Genomic DNA, 27456 nt, shown 5'->3' with positions numbered 1-27456 from the left:
ATAATGCGACAAAAGTAATACATTTGCGATAGGGGCAATCATGTGAAACTTGTTTGAAATCCATAATAACAACAGACCTCCATTTGGGCTCTGATCTATCGGTGTACAATGCACTTTGATGAGGCTCGAATCAGAGCCCATAACTCAACCGAGACCTTCTGTCTCGGTACTTGTACTTAGAAAAACAGCAAAACAACCTAAAATCTTCCTGTATACTTCATCCAAGTGTAATGGAAATAAAAAAAAATGGATTATTTGCTGCGAATTTAGTCTGTTTACCCTATCTAATCTATTCAAATAAAGAAAAAAGAAAACAGGTATCCTGTATGATTTCGACTGTTTTCAAGCTTTCTGAAAAAACGGTAAAATCACTCTTCGTAGTGCACCTTTGAAATGGCCAATATTTTAGTTTGTTTACTCCGGGAAAGCACTTTCGGTTTGCGTAGTCATTGAAACAACAACAAGAAGAAGCATGTGCGCAGTGTTGGGAGGGCAAGAGTTTGCTACGTCCCTTTTCTGCCATGTGGGATGCTTGACACTGACTTTCCCTCATGTACGACCCTAGTATTGCTGAGAAACTCAAAGGACTGATGACGCTGTTCGCTGGTTACATCCTTAAGAACTGCGCATCACTGCTTGACGCTAACAACTCCTCGAAAACAGGTAAGCTCCTGTCCACAGGTAGCTGTTTCAGAAAAAAGCTGAATGACTCAGTACACGCTCTGCGATAATAACTTTGCCACCATAGTACATAACTTGTTCTATCTAATCCATAAACTTCACATTTTTTAGTAAAACATGAGTTTTCTGGACTTTAGTGTCATCACTCTGTAACCAATGGTATGCGTTTGCCTTGGGTCAGTTATCACAAAGTCTATTCTCACGTTGTCTTAGGTGATCATGGAGGTCTTATTATTTCACATTCCAGACCAGCTCTTCTTTGAGGAAGAAGGCGTGGAGGACCAGAGAGGTAGTTCAGTGCAGCTAGTGAAGTTCATCTTAGACTGTCTACAGAAATGCCTGCTATACTCCACCAAGGGCTTCATCGACAAGGAGAGGTTCGACTGCTTGATGCAGCCAATCGTTGACCAGGTAGGAGCTACTACTATTATTTATTTTATTACTTAGCGTGCTTCTAGAAAAGCACATCTAGGGTTGCTATGCCACAGGAATACCCCCACATGTGAACCTGCGAATGAACCAGTGAACCCAGTGAATACGTACGTCTTGATGACGTTTTGCTACATAGTTGTCTTTGTTGCGATATGCGTAGCTCAGTGTTTAGTCCCCTGTTAGCTGCTAACATTGGCTACCATATTTTGAGTCTCAAGTCATGTCCCAGTAAATGATGATAGCAGTGTTCCCCGTGTTTGAAGACCTCTGGTCTTGTGATATGGAAAGCACTGAGTTACACTGACACTGGGACACTTTAATGTACCTCACCACATCGCCGTCTTCTAAGCTTTTTGAAGCTTACACATTTATTCTCTTTCATAATTGGATGAGTGGAGGAAGCCTTAATCCACTGACAGGGAACTCAACAATTAATGTTCTAAAAAGAAATACACTTATTTCCGCTTTTGTGTTTACTTGATTTATGTTGCTAATTTTTTACCTCCAGCTGGAGAACCAATCAGACAAGGACAAGTTCCAGCAGCTTGTTACGGGTCACGTGGTCCCCTGCCTGGCACAACTTGCAGTGGCTTCTGGGAGTGACGTGTACTGGAAACCGCTGAACTACCAAGTCTTGCTCAAGACAAGACATACCTCCTCCCAGGTAAGCAGCGTCAGAGAAGAAAGATTTACGGCTTATTTAAGTAAAAGTTAAACAAGAGAACCCCAAAAAACCCATCCGAGCAAAGGCGAGAGCCAACTTTTTCGACTCACAGCAGAACCAGGAATCGAAGCCATTGTGGTGAGAGGCACAGGCACTACAAAGCGACGCTCTGCCAACTGAGCCACCCATGATCCCGAGCCAAACACAACGCACAACGCGGACGTGTGTTTTCGTCTCCTTACTCGTGTGTTCACTCCCTATTGTGTCTTAGGTGCGTTTCGCAGCCCTTAAGGCACTGGAGGAGCTTCACCGTCAGCTTGGCGAGGAGTTCATCGTGCTTTTACTGCCAGAAAGTATCCCTTTCCTGGCGGAGCTCATGGAGGGTGAGTGGATTTTGTACATATCATGTTCACATCTGTTACCACGTATGGTGATTATGTATGTGTATATATGTGAGTATTCCAATATTTTGAATGGAATATCATTGAGTTGTTTCTGTCTGCAGACGAGTGCTTCGAAGTCGAGCAGCAGTGCCAACACGTGGTCAGTGAGATCGAATCTGTGATCGGTGAGCCGCTACAGAAGTACTTTGAGCCCTGAACGTAGCCTTTAGAAAACGAACTGGTGCATAAGAAGCGGAGAACGCGGCCCTGATTAACTTGCTGAATAGACAGGAACACATGAGCAGAGAGAGTCAATAATGTAACACGTGTCAGGGAATCAGCTCAGGGATTCCTTGGAGGTGAGCAGCTCTGAGAGGTAATACCTCTGGCTCAATAGACCTCCGACGATTAATCGCAAATTAAACAGGTTAGGATGTTACACTTCACTTCACTTCACTTTAATAAATTGCGCAACCTATTGTACAATATGTCAGTGCGCAGCGCAGTGCCGAGTCTAAAGCCCAGCGTGGAAGGCCTCTGGGCAGCCTCTCATGTCAATTACAATTACTGTGGAAGGTTGTTCCACAGTCTCAGTGCACGGGGCAAAAAACTATATTTATATATGTCAGTTCTGGCGTTAGGAATAGTATAGAATTCAGAGTGTTGAGTGCGGGGCAAGACGCGAGAAATTTTCCTCAGATCTTCGAGTGGCAGGATAGAGGCATTATTTAGGCCACTGTTTAGGAGCACCAATGATGAGGTGCGCCTGCGGTCTTCGAGTGGCTGCCAACCCAGTTCGGAAAGGTGGCGCGTCATTGTGCCGGGTTCGAAGGAGGAGTAGTCTGTATGTTAGGGGACATCTCCCATTCATCTCACGGCGACATTGCTATGTGTATTCTACTTACGCATCTGAAGCCCCGTGCAAACTGCGCCAGCACGGCGACATTGCTATGTGTTCTACATACGCATCTGAAGCCCCGTGCAAACTGCGCCAGCACGGCGACATTGCTATGTATATTCTACTTACGTGCAAACCCCGTGTAAGCCCCGTGCAAACTGCGCCAGCACGGCGACATTGCTATGTGTATTCTACTTAGGCATCTGAATCCCCGTGCAAACTGCGCTAGCACGGCGACATTGCTATGTGTATTCTACTTAGGCATCTGAATCCCCGTGCAAACTGCGTCAGCACGGCGACATTGCTATGTGTATTCTACTTACGTATCTGGAGCCCTGTGCAAACTGCGCCAGCACGGCGACATTGCTATGTGTATTCTACTTACCCATCTGAAGCCCCGTGAAAACTGCGCCAGCACAAGCCAGCATTGCTGGCGAATTCTTGCTCGACTGACCACAAGACAAAAGAAATGTCAGGAAGTTCCACTTCCCATTTTGACATTTTCTTTGTCCTATAGTCAGTCAAGCGAAAATTCCGCCAACAATGCTGGCTGGTGCTGGCGCAGTTTGCACGGGGCTTGACGTGTCATACTCGGAGAAGATGATGTAGGACGCGATGGCGATGTTGCTTTCTGTCATCTTGTTAACTTCACTAGCTCAACATTGAAATAAGTCTATTAAATTATACAAAAGAACTGTGTCATGTTTTTTTATTAGTTATATAAGACGGATGGAATACAGGGCACAAACTCATTTTATTCACGCAGGCAGCTTCGTTTTTTGTTATGTGTACAGTATTGGGGGGGGGGACATCTTTCTTTATCTACAGTCCTTTCCAAATCGACAGTCCTCGCCTGTCAAATGCAGTTTGTGCCATAACTAATACAGATTCCACCCTTTGTTGGATTATCACCGTAAAGCGGTTTGTTGAGTGGACTCGTTCGTTATACTTCCTGGGTGACCTACACTAGACATAGGGCAAGTTCACTCCTTGTGAACTATCACCGTAAAGCGGTTTGTTGAGTGGACTCGTTCGTTATACTTCCTGGGTGACCTATACTAAACATAGGGCAAGTTCACTCCTTGTGAACTATCGCCGTAAAGCGGTTTGTTGAGTGGACTCGTTCGTTATACTTCCTGGGTGACCTACACTAAACATAGGGCAAGTTCACTCCTTGTGAACTATCGCCGTAAAGCGGTTTGTTGAGTGGACTCGTTCGTTATACTTCCTGGGTGACCTACACTAAACATAGGGCAAGTTCACTCCTTGTGAACTATCACCGTAAAACGGTTTGTTGAGTGGACTCGTTCGTTATACTTCCTGTGTGACCTACACTAGACATAGGATTCACTGTCACCACACGAACTTCTTTCCTGTCGAGTCTAAAGACTCTCAGGAACTCCTGACGGAACGGCTTATTAAACACGTTAAAAACTATTGGGTTAACAGCGCTTGAAAGGAACGCAGGGAAAATGAAGAGCATTTCAACACCTCGCGGTACAAACATGTAGGCAGAGATCTGTGAAACGGTCGCACAAGGGAACCAGCACACAACGAACCCGCACACTAACGCAAGAACGGACTTGGTAATCTGCGTCTCGTCCCGTGGTAGCGATCTATTGCCGGGACCTTGGTTCAGCGTCGAGGAGACATTCTCGTTATGAATTTTAACCACTTTGAAGACCTTCCAGTAACACAAACCGACAATGGTGGTCGGAAATACACTGAACATTAGCTGCGCAAACGCCGTGAATAACTTCTCAGAGAGAGAGTTTGGAAATGACAGCATACAGCAGTAACGACCAGGAAAGAACTTGAATCGTGCCATTCCACTTGCGACGACCACACCGACGTTTGCGATGCTGAATGTCCAAGCACCCACAATCATAAGAATCGTTGGCTTCGACTTGAAATACTTTCGGTAGAGGATTGGTTTGACGACACAGAAAAAACGATTAACTGCGATCAGAGTGGTGGTCTGGAGCGAGCCAAACACGAGCGTGTAACCGATGAATCCGATTATCTGGCACGCAGCGTCTCCAAACACATCTCGACCAAGTGCAGAGTTTGTCGCCGCGATAGGCATCACAAGGGTGGCTGCAAAGACGTCTGACAACGAGAGGGTCACCAGGTAATAACTCGTCACACTGCGGAGACGGGGTACTTTGTATAACACGTACAAGACAGACAGGTTTCCCACGAATGCCGTAAGAGCTATCAAGAGCAGCAAGCTTGTTTCGATAGTTACAGCTACGAGAGGTCTATTTGCGAGATCTTGAGCGAGCTGGTCTACTGTGCCTTGACTCATTTTACTAACTCAAATATGATCAACTTGATGACTCTTATGAGTTTTGACTTTGGTTTGATGTTTCCGCTTTTGAATTACCCTTGTATTGCTTCCCACAATTTCTTGTTTGTTTGTTATCTGTAAGTTTGTGTCAACTAGAGTTGGCCAATTAATATCGAGCGCTGTGTAAATTGCTTTTTTCACCTGTTTTCTGAATTGTCCTTTACTTCCATCAAGAGACAGCCCTCGCTGGATAAGCGCGTTCGTAGAATTCTCTAGTTCCTTCCCATACCTTCCACTAAAGATCTCATTCCTTTTGACATCGCGTCTTGGTTGAGAAATGCCGCTTTATTGGCAATCTTCTTGTCGGTGTTAACGTGATAATTTCAGCCACTTTTCGCTTTGTCGTTACGTTCTTACATAATTGCATTTCCTAAACGTTTTTTTTATTTCCACTGTTTCTCGCAAGTCTTCTTTGTGGTTTATTGTTCACGTCCGACCCCTGTCAAGAGATAATCGTTTCTCGTTAAGTACTAAGCCACAAAGGTAGAAATCATCATTGATTAGTAATTATTTTAACTTGGAATTACTATGCATGAGTAATGTCCCAGATAATTATTTGTATAGCCTACTATCCTTCAGCCAATTTACAGTGCTTTTTATAGGTTATACCTCGCAACCTACCCTCCCTCGTGCACCTTGCTATGTTTTTCTTGTGTATGGGTGTCGGTCAATTATTTCTCAAACGTTTTAGGGAGAAAGCAAGCTTACTTAGCACAGCTGTCTGCGTTTCATTAGCATTTTAAACACTTTACGAGTTTCTCAATTCCTTTTTTTTCTTAACTATTTACAAAATGAATAAAAATATAGATCAGTGTTCAAATATTAAAGTATCCAACCGTGATAAAAAAAGATATGGAAAAATGCAATATGCTTTCTCATTTCATCCTAATCGCTTCAATATTTAGACAAACGTTATTAAAAAAAGTCTGTTAACTGACTGCTGATTGGCTTATACTTCGTTAACACGTTCGAAGAAACGACGGACCAACCACGAATTAATGAGTCGTTAGCTGTTTTAGTCGTTAGCTTTTTTTGCTATGAATTTTGTACAGTACGCCCGGCTTAAAAAAACTCTTTTTACACGGTACAGGTAAAAAATTCGTATTCGTGTAAAGAATTTACACGGTTCCGTGTAAACACCGTTTCCGGAGCAAATTTTTCATTGATCGACATCGGGCCTATGTGGTTACTAGCGGTCTTCTACTCCTTTTATGTGAATAAATCCTTTTCGAAGTTGTCCTTGAAGTGTTTGTAAAAATATAAAACGGCTTTTTTGTCCTTAGTGCGATTTCTAATAACTTTTATTGCTATAAAAAGCAGGATTGCAACTATGTGATGACACAAACTAAAAAGCAATGCGATTGGAAATGAGGGATGCCTACAATGGGAAATGCTCGAATTCGTGACGTATTTTGATATGATTGAGTGGCTTGCCAATTCACCATACCCCTACACATCTTCAGGAAACTTAAGAGAGATATGTGGGGTAATGGGTTTGTATTTATAATTCCTCAAATGTTTCTATAAAATAAAAATATTAATAAATTAAATAGAGTTTTGTCCAGGTATAGATAGAATTTATTTTTAGATTTTTAAATCGCGTTAAAACGCGCCATGCCAAACGAGCATGTGTTCTCTAATCCGCTTGCACTTCCATCTTATGCTTCTACTCTCATGCCTATTTGTACATGGCATCATCTCTTGAAATTATAGCGTCTCATCAGACACCTAATGCAACACAGCAGATGGTCTAATATTGAATTCTCACTTTCCAAAATATTAAAGGAGAAGCAGAATCATATTATTGGTGCTTCCCATTTCATTTCCGTTAACTTCTACTTGACATTGTGAGATTCTAGCCTTTGAATGCACATGTAAGGAGGCAAAACCAAGTAAAACTCCTTGAAGCTCTTCTGAGCCCGATTTTTCTACTTGTTTACTGTTCATTGTTGCGTTCGTCAAAAAGTCATCCATTATGTTTTATATTTATAGTTTCAGCAATATTTTTGCGTTAATTAACATTTTTTAAAGCTGTTTAACCAAAACGCTTCGTTGCAACTGATGGATTGATATTTTATTCTTATTTTATCATATAAACACATAATAGGGTGGTCCCATGCTATGTATTGGTTATCTCCGACTGCCACGGGTTGCCACTAAACAGAAGAGGCAGGAGTCTCTAAAAGGCTGTGATATCTATCCTTTTAGAAATCATACTACTTGATCTCGGACTACCTATGTAAGAAGCATTGTCCTTTTTGATCAAAGTTTATTCTGCCGTACACCAAGGCGAATCAAGTTAAATGAGATTTTTATTTAAATTTCATCTTGCACATTCCATTAACAGCACTATTCATCTAAAACAATACAACTATATATTATGATTAATCAACTGGTTCTAGCCGAAATCTAACAATCATTTCAAAGAAGCTGTAAACACGGATAAACCTCGCATAGAACTTAGATAGCCATATCGTGAGCGGAGATAACCAGCGTCTAGTGTTGGGTGAGCAACTCTTAAACCGGAGCCCAACTCAATCGATTGTGGAGACGAGTCTATTGATCTTGATTGCAATTTTTGCATTAGTTGGAAACAGCCTAGTTCTCGACGTGTTCCTAAAACGTCCTTGTCTCAGGACTACAATGAATTTCTTTGTCATCTCTTTATCTGCTTCTGATGTGTTACAGCAGCAGCCGTGACGCCTGTAGCAGCGGAGAGTTCATTGAAAGGGAGGGACTCGTTTAGCCGCGACCTCTGTCAAGCAGTCGGTTATCTGGGATACACGCTGTTCTTCACTTCTCTCATTAAGACGTAAATCGCTGTGAATCGGTTCTTTTGCGTCGTAAAAATCGTATTTACAGAAGGCACTTCACCCGCCGTGCCTGCCTGCTCATGACTCTAGGAGCGTGGCTCATTTCCATCATCCTCGTCATCGGTGCCCACGCAACAGGAATGGCTAAACAAGAATGTTTCCCAGTGACTTTCGCCTGTGGTATGACATTTTCTGACCAGACAACAGAGCGCTTGTTTATGGGCATCGCTCATGTCACCTTCGGCTTGGTCCCAGCTGCTGTCGTTGTTATCTGTTACTGAAAAATCGTCCTGGTCGTCAAGCACCACAGACAAGCTGTCGGACTGACATTACAAGGAGTCAGCAATGAAGAAGTACAAGTAAGCAAATCCGTGCTGTCGCTGGTTTGTGGTTTCGTTCTGTGCTGGCTCCCTGGTACCTCCCTACTACACCCTTGATGTCTATCTCCGTTTATCACGGGATATCGTCGCCGTGTTTATCTATCTTGCTTTTCTCTCAAGTGCAATCAACCCTGTGATTTTTAATGTTTTCAATAAGCCTTTTAGGACGGAATTGTTCGCTGATTATCCTTGGATAAAACGGATGTGCTGCAAAGATGACCGTACGCATCCTGGAACAGGCACTGAAGGAAGGATTTGATGCATCTCCAGAGCTTCAAGATTCAAGAGGCAGTAGGCATACTGTAGAGGCTGCGTTGCTCTTATTAAACCGCTTGCCTGGTGTCATACCGCATTCACACCAGTTTAAAGGGGGTTTAATTTAACTGGTTCAAATCTTAATCTCCCAAGAGTGGACAGAACCAAGAACAAAACTGAATAGATTGTGTTGTACATGTTACTAAGTGATCACTTAGCTAGTAAGAAGTCAACACAATAAGAAACTTGGCAAATTATCAGGCAAAGAAAAACCTTGTTTAACTAAACACGGTTTTGGTGTGAATGCAGCATAAGTTAGGCTTTATTTGCTTTACTGGAATCTCATTACTCGATACTTCCTTGAATTGGACTTGTTCATCATGTGAGCTTTCCAAGGTGGGTCATTCTACGTATTGGGTAATTCTGAACAGTCTGAATTCGTTTTCAGGAGTGGATATGTTAAGACAATAGTCTTGGTGCTGTTTGGACGAGCGAAAACAGTTCTGACCTTTGTTAATCAAGCTACAAAAATATTCAAAAAAATATGGTTTATATTCGATCGCGGATCGTGTTGGGCTAAGGGAACTTATTTTTTTTAAATATTTTTTTCCTTTAATCAGCATTAAAACCAATACTATTTATTGTAAAACTTTCAAACTCCACAAAATTGTTATACTCTTTACAAAACTTCATTCGAGATGTGGACCCACGCCCAGATGTGAGTACTTACAGTTATACTTGAGATGATACGAAAGATGCATATTGCTTAGAGTGCCCTTCAATATATACTTAGAGCTAAAAATCCATATACTTACGTATAATGGTATATTGCTAGATATTCATAACTGTATAGCCATGCCCCCTATTGTACTTACAATTATACTAGAGATGGCACGAAGGAGGTAATCGCATATATAGTTTGCCTTTCAATACGAGATGACGGAAATGGAGGCATATTGTCGCTTTTCCACCTTTTTGTGCCTTCCTATACGCATTTCATGCTAAAAATCAATATACTCGCCGATATTGGTATATTGCAGGATGTAGTTAAATGTATAACCATGCCCTTATAGTACTTATAGCTCTTCTAGAGATGGCACGGATGGAGTTTATAGAAAGAACGTCCTTCCATTCGAACTGCACGTGACAATTGTACATACTAACACAGTTTCACAAATGTTTGGTCTATCAAAATACAAACAACGTGCAGGGCATTGCCCATATGGCATTAACAGTTCTAGGTGAGATGAAACAAATTAAACCTTTTTTAAAAAAAAAGCTGGGAAGCTGAAATTAATTGACTGTTGCATTTAAAATAATCATTAGGTTCACCGCAACACCAATAATAAACGAAGAATATGCAATATACTGAAGAATACTTTACTGGGGTGGGGTCCCATAAGCATGTGGGTTGTTCAACCCACATGCTCAACATCTGTTCCCGTGTCCACCGCAGAAGTACTGTTGATATAAAAAAAACGTTTCAGTAAGCCGTTTAGTTTTTTTAGTTTCTAGAACCCAATTAAATTTTTACCTGTCTCTGTTTCATTGCCACTCACAGTCCCCACCACACCTGCAAAGAGCAGTGCATTTAAGCCCCGTCTTGATGCATCTCCTTTTGCAGCCTTTATCGGGCTGGCAGCCGCACTCTACCAGTTGATACAGGTTGACATTGGAGGGAACAGGCTCCAAGGAGGACGCCAGGTGCCATTGTCGGAGGATTCCGAGCCCCAATCGGCCGGACAGGCTGCACCACGAGAGACTGCGCCCGGCAAAAGCTAGCCTAGTATGCCGCTCTCTTGTAGAAGGGCGGCGAATGTTGGCGGGGTTTTTTCTCCCGCAGGATAGGCGGGATCTCCTCGCAACCATCTCCTTCCGGGTGTCGTTCACCGAGGAGAGCTGGCTCATCTTGGAGTAGAGGAGGACAAAAAAGAATTCAAGGGTGCCGATGCTTGCCAGAACTGTTTCCTTGTTCGGAAAGTCCCATATGGCAGTCAAAGCCGATGAGACCTCTGGGAACGCCTCCCAGACATTCCACGCACTCGTTTTACCTTCTCCACGAAAAAACGAGGTCTGGTCACATACATAAAAGTTTGAGTGAAGACATTATCAAAGGCAGTTCTGAATTAATTGATCATGGAACAAGTCAAATAAAAAATAATCGATGATGCACGTTCCTAATCAATAGTCTTGAAACAAATACGTCCTAGGCCCTAGAGCTTAATAATAGCCAGTACTTTGCGAAAATACTAAAAAGTGATATTAACAGGCCATTTCTTCAACGTCGCAATTATTCACCACACTTGCACCCGGAGAAGTCCAATTCACAGCTAATGATAACAATTATCTCATTTCTGATAGCACTGTAAGTACACTTGTGACATCGTGGTATTATATACGCAACAAGACTATATCCTGCAATATACCAATATAATTAAGTATGTGGATTTGTAGCTCGCAGTTCGTATTGAAAGGCACACTATATAAGCGATATACCGCCTTCATGTAATCTCTAGTATAACTGTAAGTACAATAGGGGCGTGGCTATACGGTTAGGAATATCTTGCAATATACCATTATGGGTTATTATATGGAATCTTAGCTCTCAGTTTGTATTGAAAAGGCACTCTATATAAGCAATTTGCCTCCCATCTCTAGTATAACTGTAAGTACTCACATCTGGGCGTGGGTCCATATCTCGAATGAAGTTTTCTAAAGAGTATAACAATTATGTGGAGTTTGAAAGTTGTACAATAAATGGTATTAGGTTTAATGCTGCTTGAAGAAATAATTTATTCCCCCCTAAAACTGTAAGTATCAAGGGGGCGTGGTTTATTTTTTCGTCAAACTTTAGTTCATGTTAATATCCATCACTGGATTAAGTTTTGTGATCGTAACATGAAAAGTATTGGTTTTATTCAGGTTTTCAGGGAAATTGATTCCACCTCTATAAAACTGTAAGTATACAGTTTTGGGGGTGGGTCCATATCCAGAATTGCTCAGTGTGAGTTTCTCTATCACTGTGCCAAATTTCATAAATGTTCCATAAATTTGAACGATCCGCCACTTTTTATGCACCATGCACCATATATTAGTATTTCTGATTATTTAAAACGAAATAAAGCAAGACATTAAAGCTGTTTCACGAGTCATTGAAAATCTATCAAATCCCACATATTACGTTACACCTAATATCATAGATATATACATTTCTATTGCAATCGGCATATGGTGTATATCTACTTCTACGATAAATGTCTATAATCGTTTTGTACATCAGGCTTAGTTACTATGACTACAGTCGCACGGTTCAACATCTCTGCGCCTTCAACGCTTAATAAAAATATAAATAAAACAAGATAGTTGAATTCTCCTGATAAAAACATAAAAGTTAGATAAATGATCAAAGTTAGTAGAAAAGCAAAATTAAAGAAAAAGTTGGTATAGCTAGTTCTAGCCAGAAGTAGATAACTAGTTCTGAATAGCTAAAACTGGATAGATAGTAGTCCTATGTATAGCTAGAAGATAGATAGTAGTCCTATGTATAGCTAGAAGATAGATAGTAGTCCTATGTATAGCTAGAAGATAGATAGTAGTCCTATGTATAGCTAAAAGATAGATATCAGTCCTATGTATAGCTAGAAGATAGATAATAGTTCTATGTATAGCTAGAAGATAGATAGTAGTCCTGTATAGCTAGAAGATAGATAGTAGTCCTGTATAGCTAGAAGATAGATAGTCGTCCTGTATAGCTAGAAGATAGATAGTCGTCCTGTATATCTAGAAGATAGATAGTCGTCCTGTATATCTAGAAGATAGATAGTCGTCCTGTATAGCTAGAAGGGAATAGCTCGTCCTGTATGGCTAGTAGTGGATAACTAGTTCAGTATAGCAAGATGTGAATAGCTAGTCCTGTATGGCTAGAAGAAGGTATCTAGTTCTGTATAGCTAAAGTGGAACTAAAACTATCATCTTTTTTATTACCCTTGTTTGCATTACCATGCGGCCACCTCAGAGGAATGGTATAACTAGAAAGACTACATACAAGCTGTAGAAAAACTAGGTGATATAACTAGAAAGACTACAGACAAGTTGTAGAAAAACTAGGTGGTCTGCGTAGGCGTGGTGTAAGACAAGATGTAAATCAACACAAGCTTTAAAAGGTATGTTAAATTCCTCTGTCAAACAGACTTTATGCTCCGACGACGGTCTAAACGCTCGAAACGTCAGCGCAACTACTCCGTTTCACAAAGGCGTTTAACATACCTTTTCAACCTTGTGTTGATTTACACCTCAGATGAAGTCTCAACGTTCAAACTTCAAACACTTCCCGTCAATCAAAGAGGGGGACGTAACGGTTTGCGGTGATGCGGTTTTGCCTTTAATCTGTTTTCGGTATTTTATTCCGCGGTATTGCGGTTTCTCTGAACTGCGCGGTTTACTTTTGCGACGGTTTGCGATTTTTTGCGTTTTTCTGTGCGGTTTTCGCATCCCCCTTACGCCCCCCTTATCAAAATGTTGAAAATGCATGCAAATAAATCGAGTCGAATGTTTCATTTTTATTTGCATGCATTTGCATTGAATACGGCTCATGGATAATACGACGTTTGAACTTAGCCTTACTAAGCAGTCCCAGGGATTTCTCCTGCCTGCCAGTTGCATTTAAAATACAACTTGTAACCCTCACTGGCCACGTTTCCGCTGAACACAAACACCATAATCGGGTTGAATAGCCCGCGCGCGAAGAAGAGAAACACAAAGGTAAAGCCTGTAGCGACGTCAAAGAGAAGCTTGTTCTCCTGGAAGAGGGCAGCGATGACAGTGAAGGGAACCCAGAGGATGATGTAAACTGCAAGCTGAGCCGCGGCGATTTTCAGGACAGCGGTGTTCATGGGAACGATGGCCACCTTGGGCGTAGGCAAAGGATTCGGTTTGGCACACACAGGGAGGTCGATTCCTACCGAGAAACTCTTTGCGGCAATAGGAGGCTCACGCTGAAAGTGAAAAGTATGATTTCTTTCAGGGTTGCCGCTGTCATTCAATGCATGTAAATCAATATTTGCAACCCGGTTAATGGTCATTTTTAATATGTAAACGTCGAGATAGAAATGCCATAATAAGCGTTACGATTATGATCACAGAAACAGCAATAAACGAATTCACGAATACCCATATACTAATACCAATCGGCAGTCAAACAACATCAGAACACTAGAAAAGGCACAGTAACCGTTATTTGCCACAGGTATTGTCACAAACATATTCAGAGAAGTTTACAGCTGCAGCTACAGAATGGCCTATATAAATACAGGTAGGGGCTCTGATAAGAACATTCTTGGAAGGGGGGTGCAAGATGAAAAAGTTGATAATAGAATGAGTATTTGATACAAATCCGGGGTACCAAGCTCCCGAGAACCTCGCCCTTCTACTGTCCTGTACAGTCGCCTTCACAACTAGAGCCCCAGTGACTGTCACAGATGGAAACATTTATGGTCAAATTGATGGCCATTGTTGCAACCTAACAAAACGGAAATCATTCCACTTTACACACCACATTCAATTTTGAACAACTCGGTTACTGTCATAGTTACGTAATACAACAGGAGCCATTGGTACAGGCATTGCATCCTGCCTATGATGAAGCGGGTACCCATATAGTCTCTTACCTTGCGCAACTACAAGCTCTGGCATGGTATCTTACCAAGCAGGAGGTAATGGTACTAATAGGGAAATTCACAAAAGCGGTAATGCCAGGTAACACCTGGCATGGAATCTTACCAGGCGGGAGTAACAATACTGGCATGGTATTTTACCAGAGCGGGAGTAACAGGTACTGGCATGGTATTTTACCAGAGCGTAGAAGGTACTTGGTACAGGCTGGTATCTTACCAAAGCAGAAGGTCTTGGTACAGGCTGGTATCTTATCAAAGTAGAAGGTATTGGTCTGGCTGGTATCTTACTTAAGTAGAAGGTAATGGTACTGGCTGGTATCTTTCCAAAGTAGAAGGTATTGGTCTGGCTGGTATCTTACCAAAGTAGAAGGTATTGGTAGTGGTTGGTATCTTACCAAAGTAGAAGGTATTGGTACTGGCTGGTATCTTTCCAAAGTAGAAGGTATTGGTCTGGCTGGTACCTTACCAAAGTAGAAGGTATTGGTAGTGGTTGGTATCTTACCAAAGTAGAGGGTCTTGGTACAGGCTGGTATCTTACCAAAGTAGAAGGTATTGGTCTGGTTGGTATCTTACCAAAGTAGAAGGTATTGGTACTGGTTGGTATCTTACCAAAGTAGAAGGTAGTGGTACTGGTTGGTATCTTACCAAAGTAGAAGGTATTGGTAGTGGTTGGTATCTTACCAAAGTAGAAGGTATTGGTACTGGTTGGTATCTTACCAAAGTAGAGGGTCTTGGTACAGGCTGGTATCTTACCAAAGTAGCAGGTATTGGTAGTGGTTGGTATCTTACTAAAGTAGAAGTTATTGGTTGTGGTTGGTATCTTACCAAATTAGAGGGTATTGGTAGTGGTTGGTATCAGAGCGGGAGTAACAGGTACTGGCATGGTATTTTACCAGAGCGTAGAAGGTACTTGGTACAGGCTGGTATCTTACCAAAGCAGAAGGTCTTGGTACAGGCTGGTATCTTATCAAAGTAGAAGGTATTGGTCTGGCTGGTATCTTACCAAAGTAGAAGGTATTGGTACTGGCTGGTATCTTTCCAAAGTAGAAGGTATTGGTAGTGGTTGGTATCTTACCAAAGTAGAAGGTATTGGAACAGGCTGGTATCTTTCCAAAGTAGAAGGTATTGGTCTGGCTGGTATCTTACCAAAGTAGAAGGGATTGGTAGTGGTTGGTATCTTACTATAGTAAAAGGTATTGGTAGTGGTTGGTATCTTACCAAAGTAGAAGGTATTGGAACAGGCTGGTATCTTACCAAAGTAGAGGGTATTGGTACAGGTTGGTATCTTACCAAAGTAGAAGGTATTGGTCTTGCTGGTATCTTACCAAAGTAGAAGAGATTGGTAGTGGTTGGTATCTTATCAAAGTAGAAGGTATTGGTCTGGCTGGTATCTTACCAAAGTAGAAGGTATTGGTCTTGCTGGTATCTTACCAAAGTAAAAGAGATTGGTAGTGGTTGGTATCTTACCAAAGTAGAAGGTATTGGAACAGGCTAGTATCTTTCCAAAGTAGAAGGTATTGGTCTGGCTGGTATCTTACCAAAGTAGAAGGTATTGGTAGTGGTTGGTATCTTTCTAAAGTAGAAGGTATTGGTCTGGCTGGTATCTTACCAAAGTAGAGGGTATTGGTACAGGTTGGTATCTTACCAAAGTAGAAGGTATTGGTCTGGCTGGTATCTTTCCAAAGTAGAAGGTATTGGTCTGGCTGGTATCTTTTCAAAGTAGAAGGTATTGGTCTGGCTGGTATCTTACCAAAGTAGAGAGTATTGGTCTGGCTGGTATCTTACTAAAGTAGAAGTTATTGGTAGTGGTTGGTATCTTACCAAAGTAGAGGGTATTGGTCTGGCTGGTATCTTACTAAAGTAGAAGTTATTGGTAGTGGTTGGTATCTTACCAAAGTAGAGGGTATTGGTAGTGGTTGGTATCAGAGCGGGAGTAACAGGTACTGGCATGGTATTTTAGCAGAGCGTAGAAGGTACTTGGTACAGGCTGGTATCTTACCAAAGTAGAAGGTATTGGTACAGGGTGGTATCTTTTCAAAGTAGAAGGTATTGGTCTGGCTGGTATCTTACCAAAGTAGAGGGTATTGGTACTGGTTGGTATCTTACCAAAGTAGAAGGTATTGGTAGTGGTTGGTATCTTACCAAAGTAGAGGGTATTGGTTTGGCTGGTATCTCACTAAAGTAGAAGTTATTGGTAGTGGTTGGTATCTTACCAAAGTAGAAGGTATTGGTACTGGTTGGTATCTTACCAAAGTAGAGGGTCTTGGTACAGGTTGGTATCTTACCAAAGTAGCAGGTATTGGTAGTGGTTGGTATCTTACTAAAGTAGAAGTTATTGGTTGTGGTTGGTATCTTACCAAAGTAGAGGGTATTGGTAGTGGTTGGTATCTTACTAAAGTAAAAGGTATTGGTAGTGGTTGGTATCTTACCAAAGTAGAAGGTATTGGAACAGGCTGGTATCTTACCAAAGTAGAGGGTATTGGTACAGGTTGGTATCTTACCAAAGTAGAAGGTATTGGTCTTGCTGGTATCTTACCAAAGTAGAAGAGATTGGTAGTGGTTGGTATCTTATCAAAGTAGAAGGTATTGTTCTGGCTGGTATCTTACCAAAGTAGAAGGTATTGGTCTTGCTGGTATCTTACCAAAGTAAAAGAGATTGGTAGTGGTTGGTATCTTACCAAAGTAGAAGGTATTGGAACAGGCTAGTATCTTTCCAAAGTAGAAGGTATTGGAACAGGCTAGTATCTTTCCAAAGTAGAAGGTATTGGTAGTGGTTGGTATCTTACCAAAGTAGAAGGTATTGGTAGTGGTTGGTATCTTTCTAAAGTAGAAGGTATTGGTCTGGCTAGTATCTTACCAAAGTAGAAGGTATTGGTAGTGGTTGGTATCAGAGCGGGAGTAACAGGTACTGGCATGGTATTTTAGCAGAGCGTAGAAGGTACTTGGAACAGGCTGGTATCTTTCCAAAGTAGAAGGTATTGGTCTGGCTGGTATCTTTTCAAAGTAGAAGGTATTGGTCTTGCTGGTATCTTACCAAAGTAGAGAGTATTGGTCTGGCTGGTATCTTACTAAAGTAGAAGTTATTGGTAGTGGTTGGTATCTTACCAAAGTAGAGGGTATTGGTCTGGCTGGTATCTTACTAAAGTAGAAGTTATTGGTAGTGGTTGGTATCTTACCAAAGTAGAGGGTATTGGTAGTGGTTGGTATCAGAGCGGGAGTAACAGGTACTGGCATGGTATTTTAGCAGAGCGTAGAAGGTACTTGGTACAGGCTGGTATCTTACCAAAGTAGAAGGTATTGGTACAGGGTGGTATCTTTTCAAAGTAGAAGGTATTGGTCTGGCTGGTATCTTACCAAAGTAGAGGGTATTTGTACTGGTTGGTATCTTACCAAAGTAGAAGGTATTGGTAGTGGTTGGTATCTTACCAAAGTAGAAGGTATTTGTACTGGCTGGTGTCTTTCCAAAGTAGAAGGTATTGGTCTGGCTGGTATCTTACCAAAGTAGAAGGTATTGGTAGTGGTTGGTATCTTACCAAAGTAGAGGGTCTTGGTACAGGCTGGTATCTTACCAAAGTAGAGGGTATTGGTTTGGCTGGTATCTTACTAAAGTAGAAGTTATTGGTAGTGGTTGGTATCTTACCAAAGTAGAAGGTATTGGTACTGGTTGGTATCTTACCAAAGTAGAGGGTCTTGGTACAGGTTGGTATCTTACCAAAGTAGCAGGTATTGGTAGTGGTTGGTATCTTACTAAAGTAGAAGTTATTGGTTGTGGTTGGTATCTTACCAAAGTAGAGGGTATTGGTAGTGGTTGGTATCAGAGCGGGAGTAACAGGTACTGGCATGGTATTTTACCAGAGCGTAGAAGGTACTTGGTACAGGCTGGTATCTTACCAAAGCAGAAGGTTTTGGTACAGGCTGGTATCTTATCAAAGTAGAAGGTATTGGTCTGGCTGGTATCTTACCAAAGTAGAAGGTATTGGTACTGGCTGGTATCTTTCCAAAGTAGAAGGTATTGGTAGTGGTTGGTATCTTACCAAAGTAGAAGGTATTGGAACAGGCTGGTATCTTTCCAAAGTAGAAGGTATTGGTCTGGCTGGTATCTTACCAAAGTAGAAGGGATTGGTAGTGGTTGGTATCTTACTAAAGTAAAAGGTATTGGTAGTGGTTGGTATCTTACCAAAGTAGAAGGTATTGGAACAGGCTGGTATCTTACCAAAGTAGAGGGTATTGGTACAGGTTGGTATCTTACCAAAGTAGAAGGTATTGGTCTTGCTGGTATCTTACCAAAGTAGAAGAGATTGGTAGTGGTTGGTATCTTATCAAAGTAGAAGGTATTGTTCTGGCTGGTATCTTACCAAAGTAGAAGGTATTGGTCTTGCTGGTATCTTACCAAAGTAAAAGAGATTGGTAGTGGTTGGTATCTTACCAAAGTAGAAGGTATTGGAACAGGCTAGTATCTTTCCAAAGTAGAAGGTATTGGTCTGGCTGGTATCTTACCAAAGTAGAAGGTATTGGTAGTGGTTGGTATCTTACCAAAGTAGAAGGTATTGGTAGTGGTTGGTATCTTTCTAAAGTAGAAGGTATTGGTCTGGCTGGTATCTTACCAAAGTAGAGGGTATTGGTACAGGTTGGTATCTTACCAAAGTAGAAGGTATTGGTCTGGCTAGTATCTTACCAAAGTAGAAGGTATTGGTAGTGGTTGGTATCAGAGCGGGAGTAACAGGTACTGGCATGGTATTTTAGCAGAACGTAGAAGGTACTTGGAACAGGCTGGTATCTTTCCAAAGTAGAAGGTATTGGTCTGGCTGGTATCTTTTCAAAGTAGAAGGTATTGGTCTGGCTGGTATCTTACCAAAGTAGAGAGTATTGGTCTGGCTGGTATCTTACTAAAGTAGAAGTTATTGGTAGTGGTTGGTATCTTACCAAAGTAGAGGGTATTGGTCTGGCTGGTATCTTACTAAAGTAGAAGTTATTGGTAGTGGTTGGTATCTTACCAAAGTAGAGGGTATTGGTAGTGGTTGGTATCAGAACGGGAGTAACAAGTACTGGCATGGTATTTTAGCAGAGCGTAGAAGGTACTTGGTACAGGCTGGTATCTTACCAAAGTAGAAGGTATTGGTACAGGCTGGTATCTTTTCAAAGTAGAAGGTATTGGTCTGGCTGGTATCTTACCAAAGTAGAGGGTATTGGTACTGGTTGGTATCTTACCAAAGTAGAAGGTATTGGTAGTGGTTGGTATCTTACCAAAGTAGAAGGTATTTGTACTGGCTGGTGTCTTTCCAAAGTAGAAGGTATTGGTCTGGCTGGTATCTTACCAAAGTAGAAGGTATTGGTAGTGGTTGGTATCTTACCAAAGTAGAGGGTCTTGGTACAGGCTGGTATCTTACCAAAGTAGAGGGTATTGGTTTGGCTGGTATCTTACTAAAGTAGAAGTTATTGGTAGTGGTTGGTATCTTACCAAAGTAGAGGGTATTGGTAGTGGTTGGTATCTTACCAAAGTAGAGGGTATTGGTACTGGTTGGTATCTTACCAAAGTCAAAGGTATCGGTACAGGCTGGTATCTTACCGGGGTGGGAGTAACGGCTAACTGGCTTGGTATCCTACCTGAGCCGGAGCAACCGCATTCATCTTTATAGCTCCGAATGCGAGCACCACGAATGTCAAGGCTCCAACAAGGGGCAACAAGCCTATCAGGACATTGTAGACCATGTCCGCAATCTTGTCGGGTTCCCATGCCAACCAGCACGTGGCCTCCATTCGCTTGTACGAGCCCAAGATGCCAGTGTTAATTGGAGGAGTAGCGAGAAGACCGCTCACCGCCCAAAGACCAACCATGAGCAGCCTAAACACTAGCTGCAGGAGACGAGTAAACCTGTTAGTTCTGCGACATGACAGGAGTTTTTTATTTTGCTAAGTTTTCTTGCAGATAAAGTTTTGTATTTTCATTTGTAAAAAGTTATACAATGGAAGTGTCTTTAACATTTTCTAAATATCCCTGCACTCCCTCTTCCCTAGATGAGGCTTTAGCTATGGGGTTATGGGGTGTGTTTAGTGTTATATCGGCGTAAAATGCCTATTAATATTATTACCCAAATGCTAACAACGTATCTCCTTTTCCCTTATATTTTTTTGTTCCATCTCCCTTTCCATTCTATCGATTTCCCCTATCTGCCTTTTTGTTATCTTCCCCTCTGTATTTGCTGACCTTCCTTTTCTTTCTCAATCCCTCAATCCCTCCCCCCCTTCAAGGTCACCGAAGCTAGTTCCCTTACATGGTATTTCACGGTCACTACGACCAACGCTGCATTAAGTAGTACCTTATTCGGGAAGAGCGTTAAGGAGCACCTTATTTGGTAAGAGTTGCGTTAAGGGGTACCTTATTCGGGAAGAGCTGAGTTAAGGAATACCTTATTCGGGAAGTGCGTTAGGTAGTACCTTATTCGGGAAGAGCGTCGTAAAGAAGTACCTTATTCGGAAAGAGCTGCGTTAGGGAGTACCATATTCAGAAAGAGCTGCGTTAAGGAGTACCTTATTCGGGAAGAGCTGCGTTAAGTAGTACCTTATTCGGGAAGAGCTGAGTTAAGGAGTACCTTATTCGGGAAGAGCTGCGTTAAGGAATACCTTATTCGGGAAGAGCGTTAAGGAGTACCTTATTCGGGAAGAGTGTTTAGTAGTACCTTATTCGGGAAGAGCGTTAGGTAGTACCTTATTCGGGAAGAACGTCGTTAAGAAGTACCTTATTCGGAAAGAGCTGCGTTAAGGAGTACCTTATTCGGGAAGAGCTGCGTTAAGTAGTACCTTATTCGGGAAGAGCTGCGTTAAGTAGTACCTTATTCGGGAAGAACGTCGTTAAGAAGTACCTTATTCGGAAAGAGCTGCGTTAAGGAGTACCATATTCAGAAAGAGCTGCGTTAAGGAGTACCTTATTCGGGAAGAGCTGCGTTAAGTAGTACCTTATTCGGGAAGAGCTGAGTTAAGGAATACCTTATTCGGGAAGAGCTGCGTTAAGTAGTACCTTATTCTGGAAGAGCTGCGTTATATAGTACCTTATTCGGGAAGAGCTGCGTTAAGTAGTACCTTATTCGGGAAGAGAGTTAAGGAGTACCTTATTCGGGAAGAGTGTTTAGTAGTACCTTATTCGGGAAGAGCGTTAGGTAGTACCTTATTCGGGAAGAACGTCGTTAAGAAGTACCTTATTCGGAAAGAGCTGCGTTAGGGCGTACCATATTCGGAAAGAGCTGCGTTAAGTAGTACCTTATTCGGGAAGAGCTGCGTTAAGTAATACCTTATTCGGGAAGAGCTGCGTTAAGTAGTACCTTATTCTGAAAGAGCTGCGTTAAGTAGTACCTTATTCGGGAAGAGCTGCGTTAAGGAGTACCTTATTCGGGAAGAGCGTTAGGTAGTACCTTATTCGGGAAGAACGTCGTTAAGAAGTACCTTATTCGGAAAGAGCTGCGTTAGGGCGTACCATATTCGGAAAGAGCTGCGTTAAGTAGTACCTTATTCGGGAAGAGCTGCGTTAAGTAATACCTTATTCGGGAAGAGCTGCGTTAAGTAGTACCTTATTCTGAAAGAGCTGCGTTAAGTAGTACCTTATTCGGGAAGAGCTGCGTTAAGGAGTACCTTATTCGGGAAGAGCGTTAAGGAGTACCTTATTCGGGAAGAGCGTTAAGTAGTACCTTATTCGGGAAGAGCGTTAAGGAGTAACTTATTCGGGAAGAGCGTTAGGTAGTATCTTATTCGGGAAGAGCGTTAAGTACTACCTTATTCGGAAAGGGCGTTAAGTAGTACATTATTCGGGAGGAGCGTTAAGGAGTACCTTATTCGGGAAGAGCGTTAAGGAGTACCTTATTCGGGAAGAGCGTTAAGTAGTATCTTATTCGGGAAGAGCGTTAAGTAGTATCTTATTCGGGAAGAGCGTTAAGTAGTACCTTATTCGGTAAGAGCGTTAAGGAATACCTTATACGGGAAGAGCGTTAAGTAGTACCTTATTCGGGAAGAGCGTTAAGGAGTAACTTATTCGGGAAGAGCGTTAAGTAGTACCTTACACGGGAAGAGCGTTAAGTAGTACCTTATTCGGGAAGAGCGTTAAGTAGTACCTTATTCGGGAAGAGCGTTAAGGAGTACCTTATACGGGAAGAGCGTTAAGGAGTACCTTATTCGGGAAGAGCGTTAAGGAGTACCTTATTCGGGAAGAGCGTTAAGGAATACCTTATACGGGAAGAGCGTTAAGTAGTACCTTATTCGGGAAGAGCGTTAAGGAGTACCTTATTCGGGAAGAGCGTTAAGGAATACCTTATACGGGAAGAGCGTTAAGGAGTACCTTATACGGGAAGAGCGTTAAGTAGTACCTTATTCTGGAAGAGCTTCGCGTATAATTCAGGGTAGCGAACCAGCATCGCCCTTGTCACAGCGATCAGTGACACGGTGCAGAGAAAAACCAGGCAAAACCAGTTGTGTAGGAATCCCTGAATGTTACACACACTTTGAAAAGCCAGGCCAAATGGATCCAAAAGTACTCCGAAGCACAGTGTTGGGCCATTAAGTAAGGATATCATCAAGTCTGCAACAGCGATGTTCTACGACATATAACAGGATAAAGATTATCATTTGTATTATGTAATTTTTGATCATTGACGCAGCCTTCGTCAAGCTAGCTTGGGATTTAGGACGTAAAACACTGACTACATTTAGGACTGTGAATCCCTCGTCTTAAAGCCGAATGTCTCCCATCTTTAATTGCATTCCATTTAATTATCTGTAGGACTCAAAGTTTCTTTTTGAGTGGACTATAATGGTAGAGTGGTTTTCAAAATCCCGTAAAATTCTATCATCACATTTTGTTTCACGGGATTGTGAAAACCCCACAACCATCTTGGAGAAGTGCGAAAAACTATACAGACAAATAAGGGCTATAACAAACACAGGGTTCCCGGGACTAAACTGTGTCATAGGTATGGTACAGACACAGGGCCCCCATGACTCACCTGTATCATAAGGTATGGTACACAGGGTCCCCGCGACTTACCTGTATCATGAGGTACGGTATCGACTTGAGCTTCCGCTGTATGACCACGATCAGCATCGTGTTCAGGAGAATCACGAAGAAGCTCAGCACCGCCACGCTGGATAATTCTGCATAAATGGCGTCCCGCGGTTGTCCCTGACGAAACATTGGGATACTCTGCGGCGTGGGGCCCCGTGGAGAACTGGTGGTGTTGGTCGAGTTCGCGTTATGAGTAGCATTTTGGCCCATGATTCAATGCAGGCAGTTCTTTGGAAATAAAACATGGTAGCTCATGATCAAAACGTTTCATTCCCCTTCGTCCTTAACCCCTCACCTATTCGGTGATTTGGTCATCAGGGAGGCCCTGGGCACGAGGGTAGGGCATGTTATCTTTATAAAGTTTGAAAAGACGGTAATAAGAAAAATGATACATAATCCAAGCCAAAAGCTCTAGAAATAAATGGAACAAGTAATTTGCGCTTGCGCGATTAATGAGTTTTTAAACTGGGGTGAGCGTCACTCATGACTCATGTTAAGCTACCGTCCCTGGCAGTTCATCATTGCAAAATACGTAGGCGTTATTTCCAGCTATCGCTAGGCCTCTTCGAGCTGGAAATCGAGCCTAATGCACACGCTGCATTTCCATTTTCGTGCAAATGTGTGTGAAGATTGTTTAACGAGTGTCCTGTCAAAATCCTGCCAAAGGCTGCGTCTACCATTTCGGTGAACTCGATTGATTATGAGGCTGTTTGCGAGCTCTATATTTCCTGATCAATATCTGTGAAGAAGTCTGATTGAAGGCGCAAAGCCATAAAGACCACTAGCAAATAGTGCAAATTAAAACTTTTCTTTATTGTTTGGATTAAGTGAGCAAACAAAAGTGATCAAGAGGCTGGTTTCCGATGGTCAAGTAAAAAAAAGTACATATAATCCTTTTGTCAACACCGCATTATCCTTTTTGATTTCATGAAAATTGTGCCATGGATTAATAAAGATTGTTTATTGGCCCTTTTTTCACCGTTTCGCCAACGGCAAAAGCGAGAACCGATTCTAGATTAAATGGGAGGGGAATTGAAGATCCTGAGACGGAAGTTGTGTGCCCGCACGGAACGCAAGAACGGTCGAGAATTTGACCAACACCGGTCAAACTTAGGTGTTTTTCTTCGCATCCTTTGCTCAAAGATGACAAATTCTTCTTTTATCTATCAGATTCCATTTGATTTAGCCGCGCAACGAGATACGTATCTCTAAATCTCAAAAAGCGAAAAATAAAATATTATATAAAATAGAAAAAAGATATTGTGAATTATAATTTTGAAATGTCAAGGTTATTTCGTGATGCTCCTAAGAAAGTTTTTTAGATCTTATATTGTACGTGAATGGAGAGCATAAAAGAAAAATCAAATGTAGCACCCTAACAGCCTTTTTTAAAATTTCCTTTTCTGTTTTCGTAATGAGTCGTTCCCAAATTCGTAACTTGTGAGTAGGGACAAAACATCTGACCGATCGGTAACGAGGTCCCAAAATGAATCTCGAGCAAAAATATCTTTAAAAATCCAATAAACAATAATTAAATGTGTACGATATAAAGATTGAGCAAGCCAACTGAGCCACGATAACTATCAAGAAAGGAAAATATCTGTTTTATCGTCGTCAGATATAAACTAGCACCAGTAAATTGAGTTTCGAAAGAAAGAAGGCTAAAATCTGCATAAAAGCAAACTTTAAAAGTCGAATGAAATAGTGTGTTTTCTGAAGCCAGACTTTGTTTCTAATCAATATGACTTCGTGGACAGTATCATTATTTTTATTTTTGCCGTCAATTTTTGAAGTCAACACCCATATCTTACACCCCATGTCTTAAATTGTTTTTTGGGTATTTCTAGGTGATGTAAGTTAATTGAAAGCAGTTATTTTTATTTTAAGAAAAGCTGTACTCACCTACGTGTGAGACCGCTATCCAATGAACATGTACCGATGAAATCCCAGCTAGAACTGAACCCGAAATTGGAAGGAAAGATAACTTTATAGACTACATTTGTTTACTGGGTTGCCGTGGGAACTTAAGATTGATTGACAGAAACTATTGCAACTCACTCAAATAAGCATTTAGTTGGTAGCTGGTAACCTGGGTCGGTGGGTGTTTTGAAAGCGAAACGTTTATTTTAGATTATCTTATTTTTCGCCATTTTACAGGTCAATAATGTTATTTACACCAAAGATACTTAATTTTTTTCATTATTATCATTTGTCCTAAAACATACTGATGGCCCGTGACATAAAATTCACAAGCCAGAGAAAAAATAGCACCTGTAGCAGAATTTGATTATGAAATAAAACTGAAATGTTTGCAAAAAAAAATTGTTTTTATATTTCTTGTCTCATAACAAAGATGAACGCCAGTAAACAGTGTTCGTTAAATGAAACTCTGAATTATCATAAACGTCCTCTAGATCCCAAAATAGGACATTAGATATTAATGCTCACTTAAACATTATATCATTAGTGAAAAAATATGGACATTCGATTTAGTGCAAAACATCACAAACATTGATCCTATTCCAGATAGTTTTTACCAGAACAAGAAATGTTAATATTCTTCAAATCACTTTGAAAGTGGCAGCTGAAGAAATACAACAATTGAAGAAGACACTCCGCGTTCGTGAGGTTCATCGAAAATGACTTTTTGATGGGAAAATGCAGGGAAAAAGGAGTTATCGATTCGTTCTTTGTTACGCTAACATTTCTAATTATACAATTTTCCACCAAGTTGTTAGAAATATGAATACATCCATTCCAAAATTTATGCCGTTACATGGCTTTACACTTTATCATACATATTCAACTTATTCGTTATCTCTTCACTTTTTTTGCACAGGTACACCACATATAATCTTGGTCGTCATGTGCGAAACTCAAACACAAGAGAATAATAAAATGTCAGATTCGAAGTGGCATTGCGTTTTTCCAAAACAATTCGGTCTAGGAACAAAAATTTAAAGGTTCTCTTTTATATATATATATATATATATATACCAATGTGAACAGATGAAAAGATGCTACGCAGTAAGCTTCAGTGTTGATGCAAGAATAATATTTATGATAAAAAGGGCGGCTATATTCGCAATTCATAAGTATGTCTTTAACTTAAACCACTAACCTCAGTTCAGTGTTGTCTTGTTGTAAGCGCATTCAAGATATACTAAGATAATAATATATTAAGATATACCCTTCTAATAAAGTCCTGAGGGCTTGTTCATCAGACCTCAACACAGTATTTGCTTTGCTTCGCCAATTTAATAAGACCGCAAATTAAAAATTCTCGCCTTTACAAATAACAAGAAGTTACATATCAAAGTTAAAAAAGGTTCTTTAAATTATTATTTCTAAATAATTTGAATTTTTCAAATGTGTAAGGCAAGATGATTTTTACCACGATGTTAATTTCTCTTGAAAAAAAAATGTGATTAAAAATACTGGGCCTCAAACATATTTGTTTAAACAGCCAGAAATTGCCAACGAGAGTTGCAGAGTATCGAAAATGGACGTGAAACAACGCTGTGTGCCCGGGAGGGGGGATTCTTTTCATGTCGACCTGATAGGGAAGCTCGTCGTATTTTTTAGGGGTCTAAACCATAAAAATAGGCTATTCTCTTAGAAATGGTATTTTTAGGGCTTCAGTGGTATTTTTTAGGGTAACAATTTTTGGTAGTGCAGGTATTTTTAGGGGTATTTGTGGTATTTTTCAAATTCCCCGACGAGCTTCCCTATCACTTTTACACTCCCCCCCCCCATTTCATAATTGTGTACGTACTTGTGGAAATGCTACAATCTTGAGGCTATTTTTATCTATCTTCTGTTAGTATTCTTATCATTTTTATGTTAACCAACGTGCAATGCCAGTCATTCAAATACTAAGCC

General features: G+C 41.1%; 3 protein-coding genes across 6 annotated transcripts in view; 1 reads left to right on the top strand and 2 right to left on the bottom strand.

The window, feature by feature from the left end:
* The window catches only part of LOC5506255 (HEAT repeat-containing protein 1), a 31402-nt gene extending 27650 nt beyond the window's left edge, over positions 1 to 3752 (top strand). For all 3 annotated transcript variants that reach the window (XM_032374618.2, XM_048724835.1, XM_001626943.3), the window contains 5 exons: positions 566 to 663; positions 929 to 1092; positions 1622 to 1777; positions 2049 to 2160; positions 2283 to 3752. In XM_032374618.2, coding sequence (XP_032230509.2) covers positions 566 to 663; positions 929 to 1092; positions 1622 to 1777; positions 2049 to 2160; positions 2283 to 2377 — 625 coding nt within the window. In that variant the 3' untranslated portion in view covers positions 2378 to 3752. The remainder of the gene's footprint in view (positions 1 to 565; positions 664 to 928; positions 1093 to 1621; positions 1778 to 2048; positions 2161 to 2282) is intronic.
* LOC5499305 (alpha-2A adrenergic receptor) lies at positions 3752 to 6549 on the bottom strand. The gene is made up of 3 exons (XM_048724876.1): positions 6030 to 6549; positions 4388 to 5847; positions 3752 to 4295 (listed from the first exon to the last, which is right to left on the bottom strand). The coding sequence occupies exons 2-3, from the start codon at positions 5364 to 5366 to the stop codon at positions 4240 to 4242; spliced, it is 1035 nt and encodes a 344-aa protein (XP_048580833.1). The 5' UTR covers positions 5367 to 5847; positions 6030 to 6549; the 3' UTR covers positions 3752 to 4239.
* A 4882-nt stretch (positions 6550 to 11431) lies between these two features.
* LOC116614046 (parapinopsin) lies at positions 11432 to 26470 on the bottom strand. 2 transcript variants are annotated; one of them, XM_032374621.2, is made up of 5 exons: positions 25477 to 26469; positions 23557 to 23802; positions 22880 to 23107; positions 20133 to 20381; positions 11432 to 13850 (listed from the first exon to the last, which is right to left on the bottom strand). In XM_032374621.2, exons 2-5 carry the CDS (start codon positions 23782 to 23784, stop codon positions 13479 to 13481), a joined length of 1077 nt encoding a protein of 358 aa, XP_032230512.2. In that variant the 5' UTR covers positions 23785 to 23802; positions 25477 to 26469; the 3' UTR covers positions 11432 to 13478. The 2 variants fall into 2 exon arrangements, with proteins under 2 accessions (XP_032230512.2, XP_032230513.2); XM_032374622.2 differs by having other exon boundaries at positions 23557 to 26470.
* Between the last annotated feature and the right edge of the window lie 986 nt (positions 26471 to 27456).

The sequence above is a fragment of the Nematostella vectensis genome, chromosome 1 (assembly GCF_932526225.1).
Source record: "Nematostella vectensis chromosome 1, jaNemVect1.1, whole genome shotgun sequence".
NCBI lineage: Eukaryota > Metazoa > Cnidaria > Anthozoa > Actiniaria > Edwardsiidae > Nematostella > Nematostella vectensis.
The sequence above is the reverse complement of the archived record's forward strand: the minus strand, read 5'-3'. Positions and strand labels throughout refer to the sequence as shown.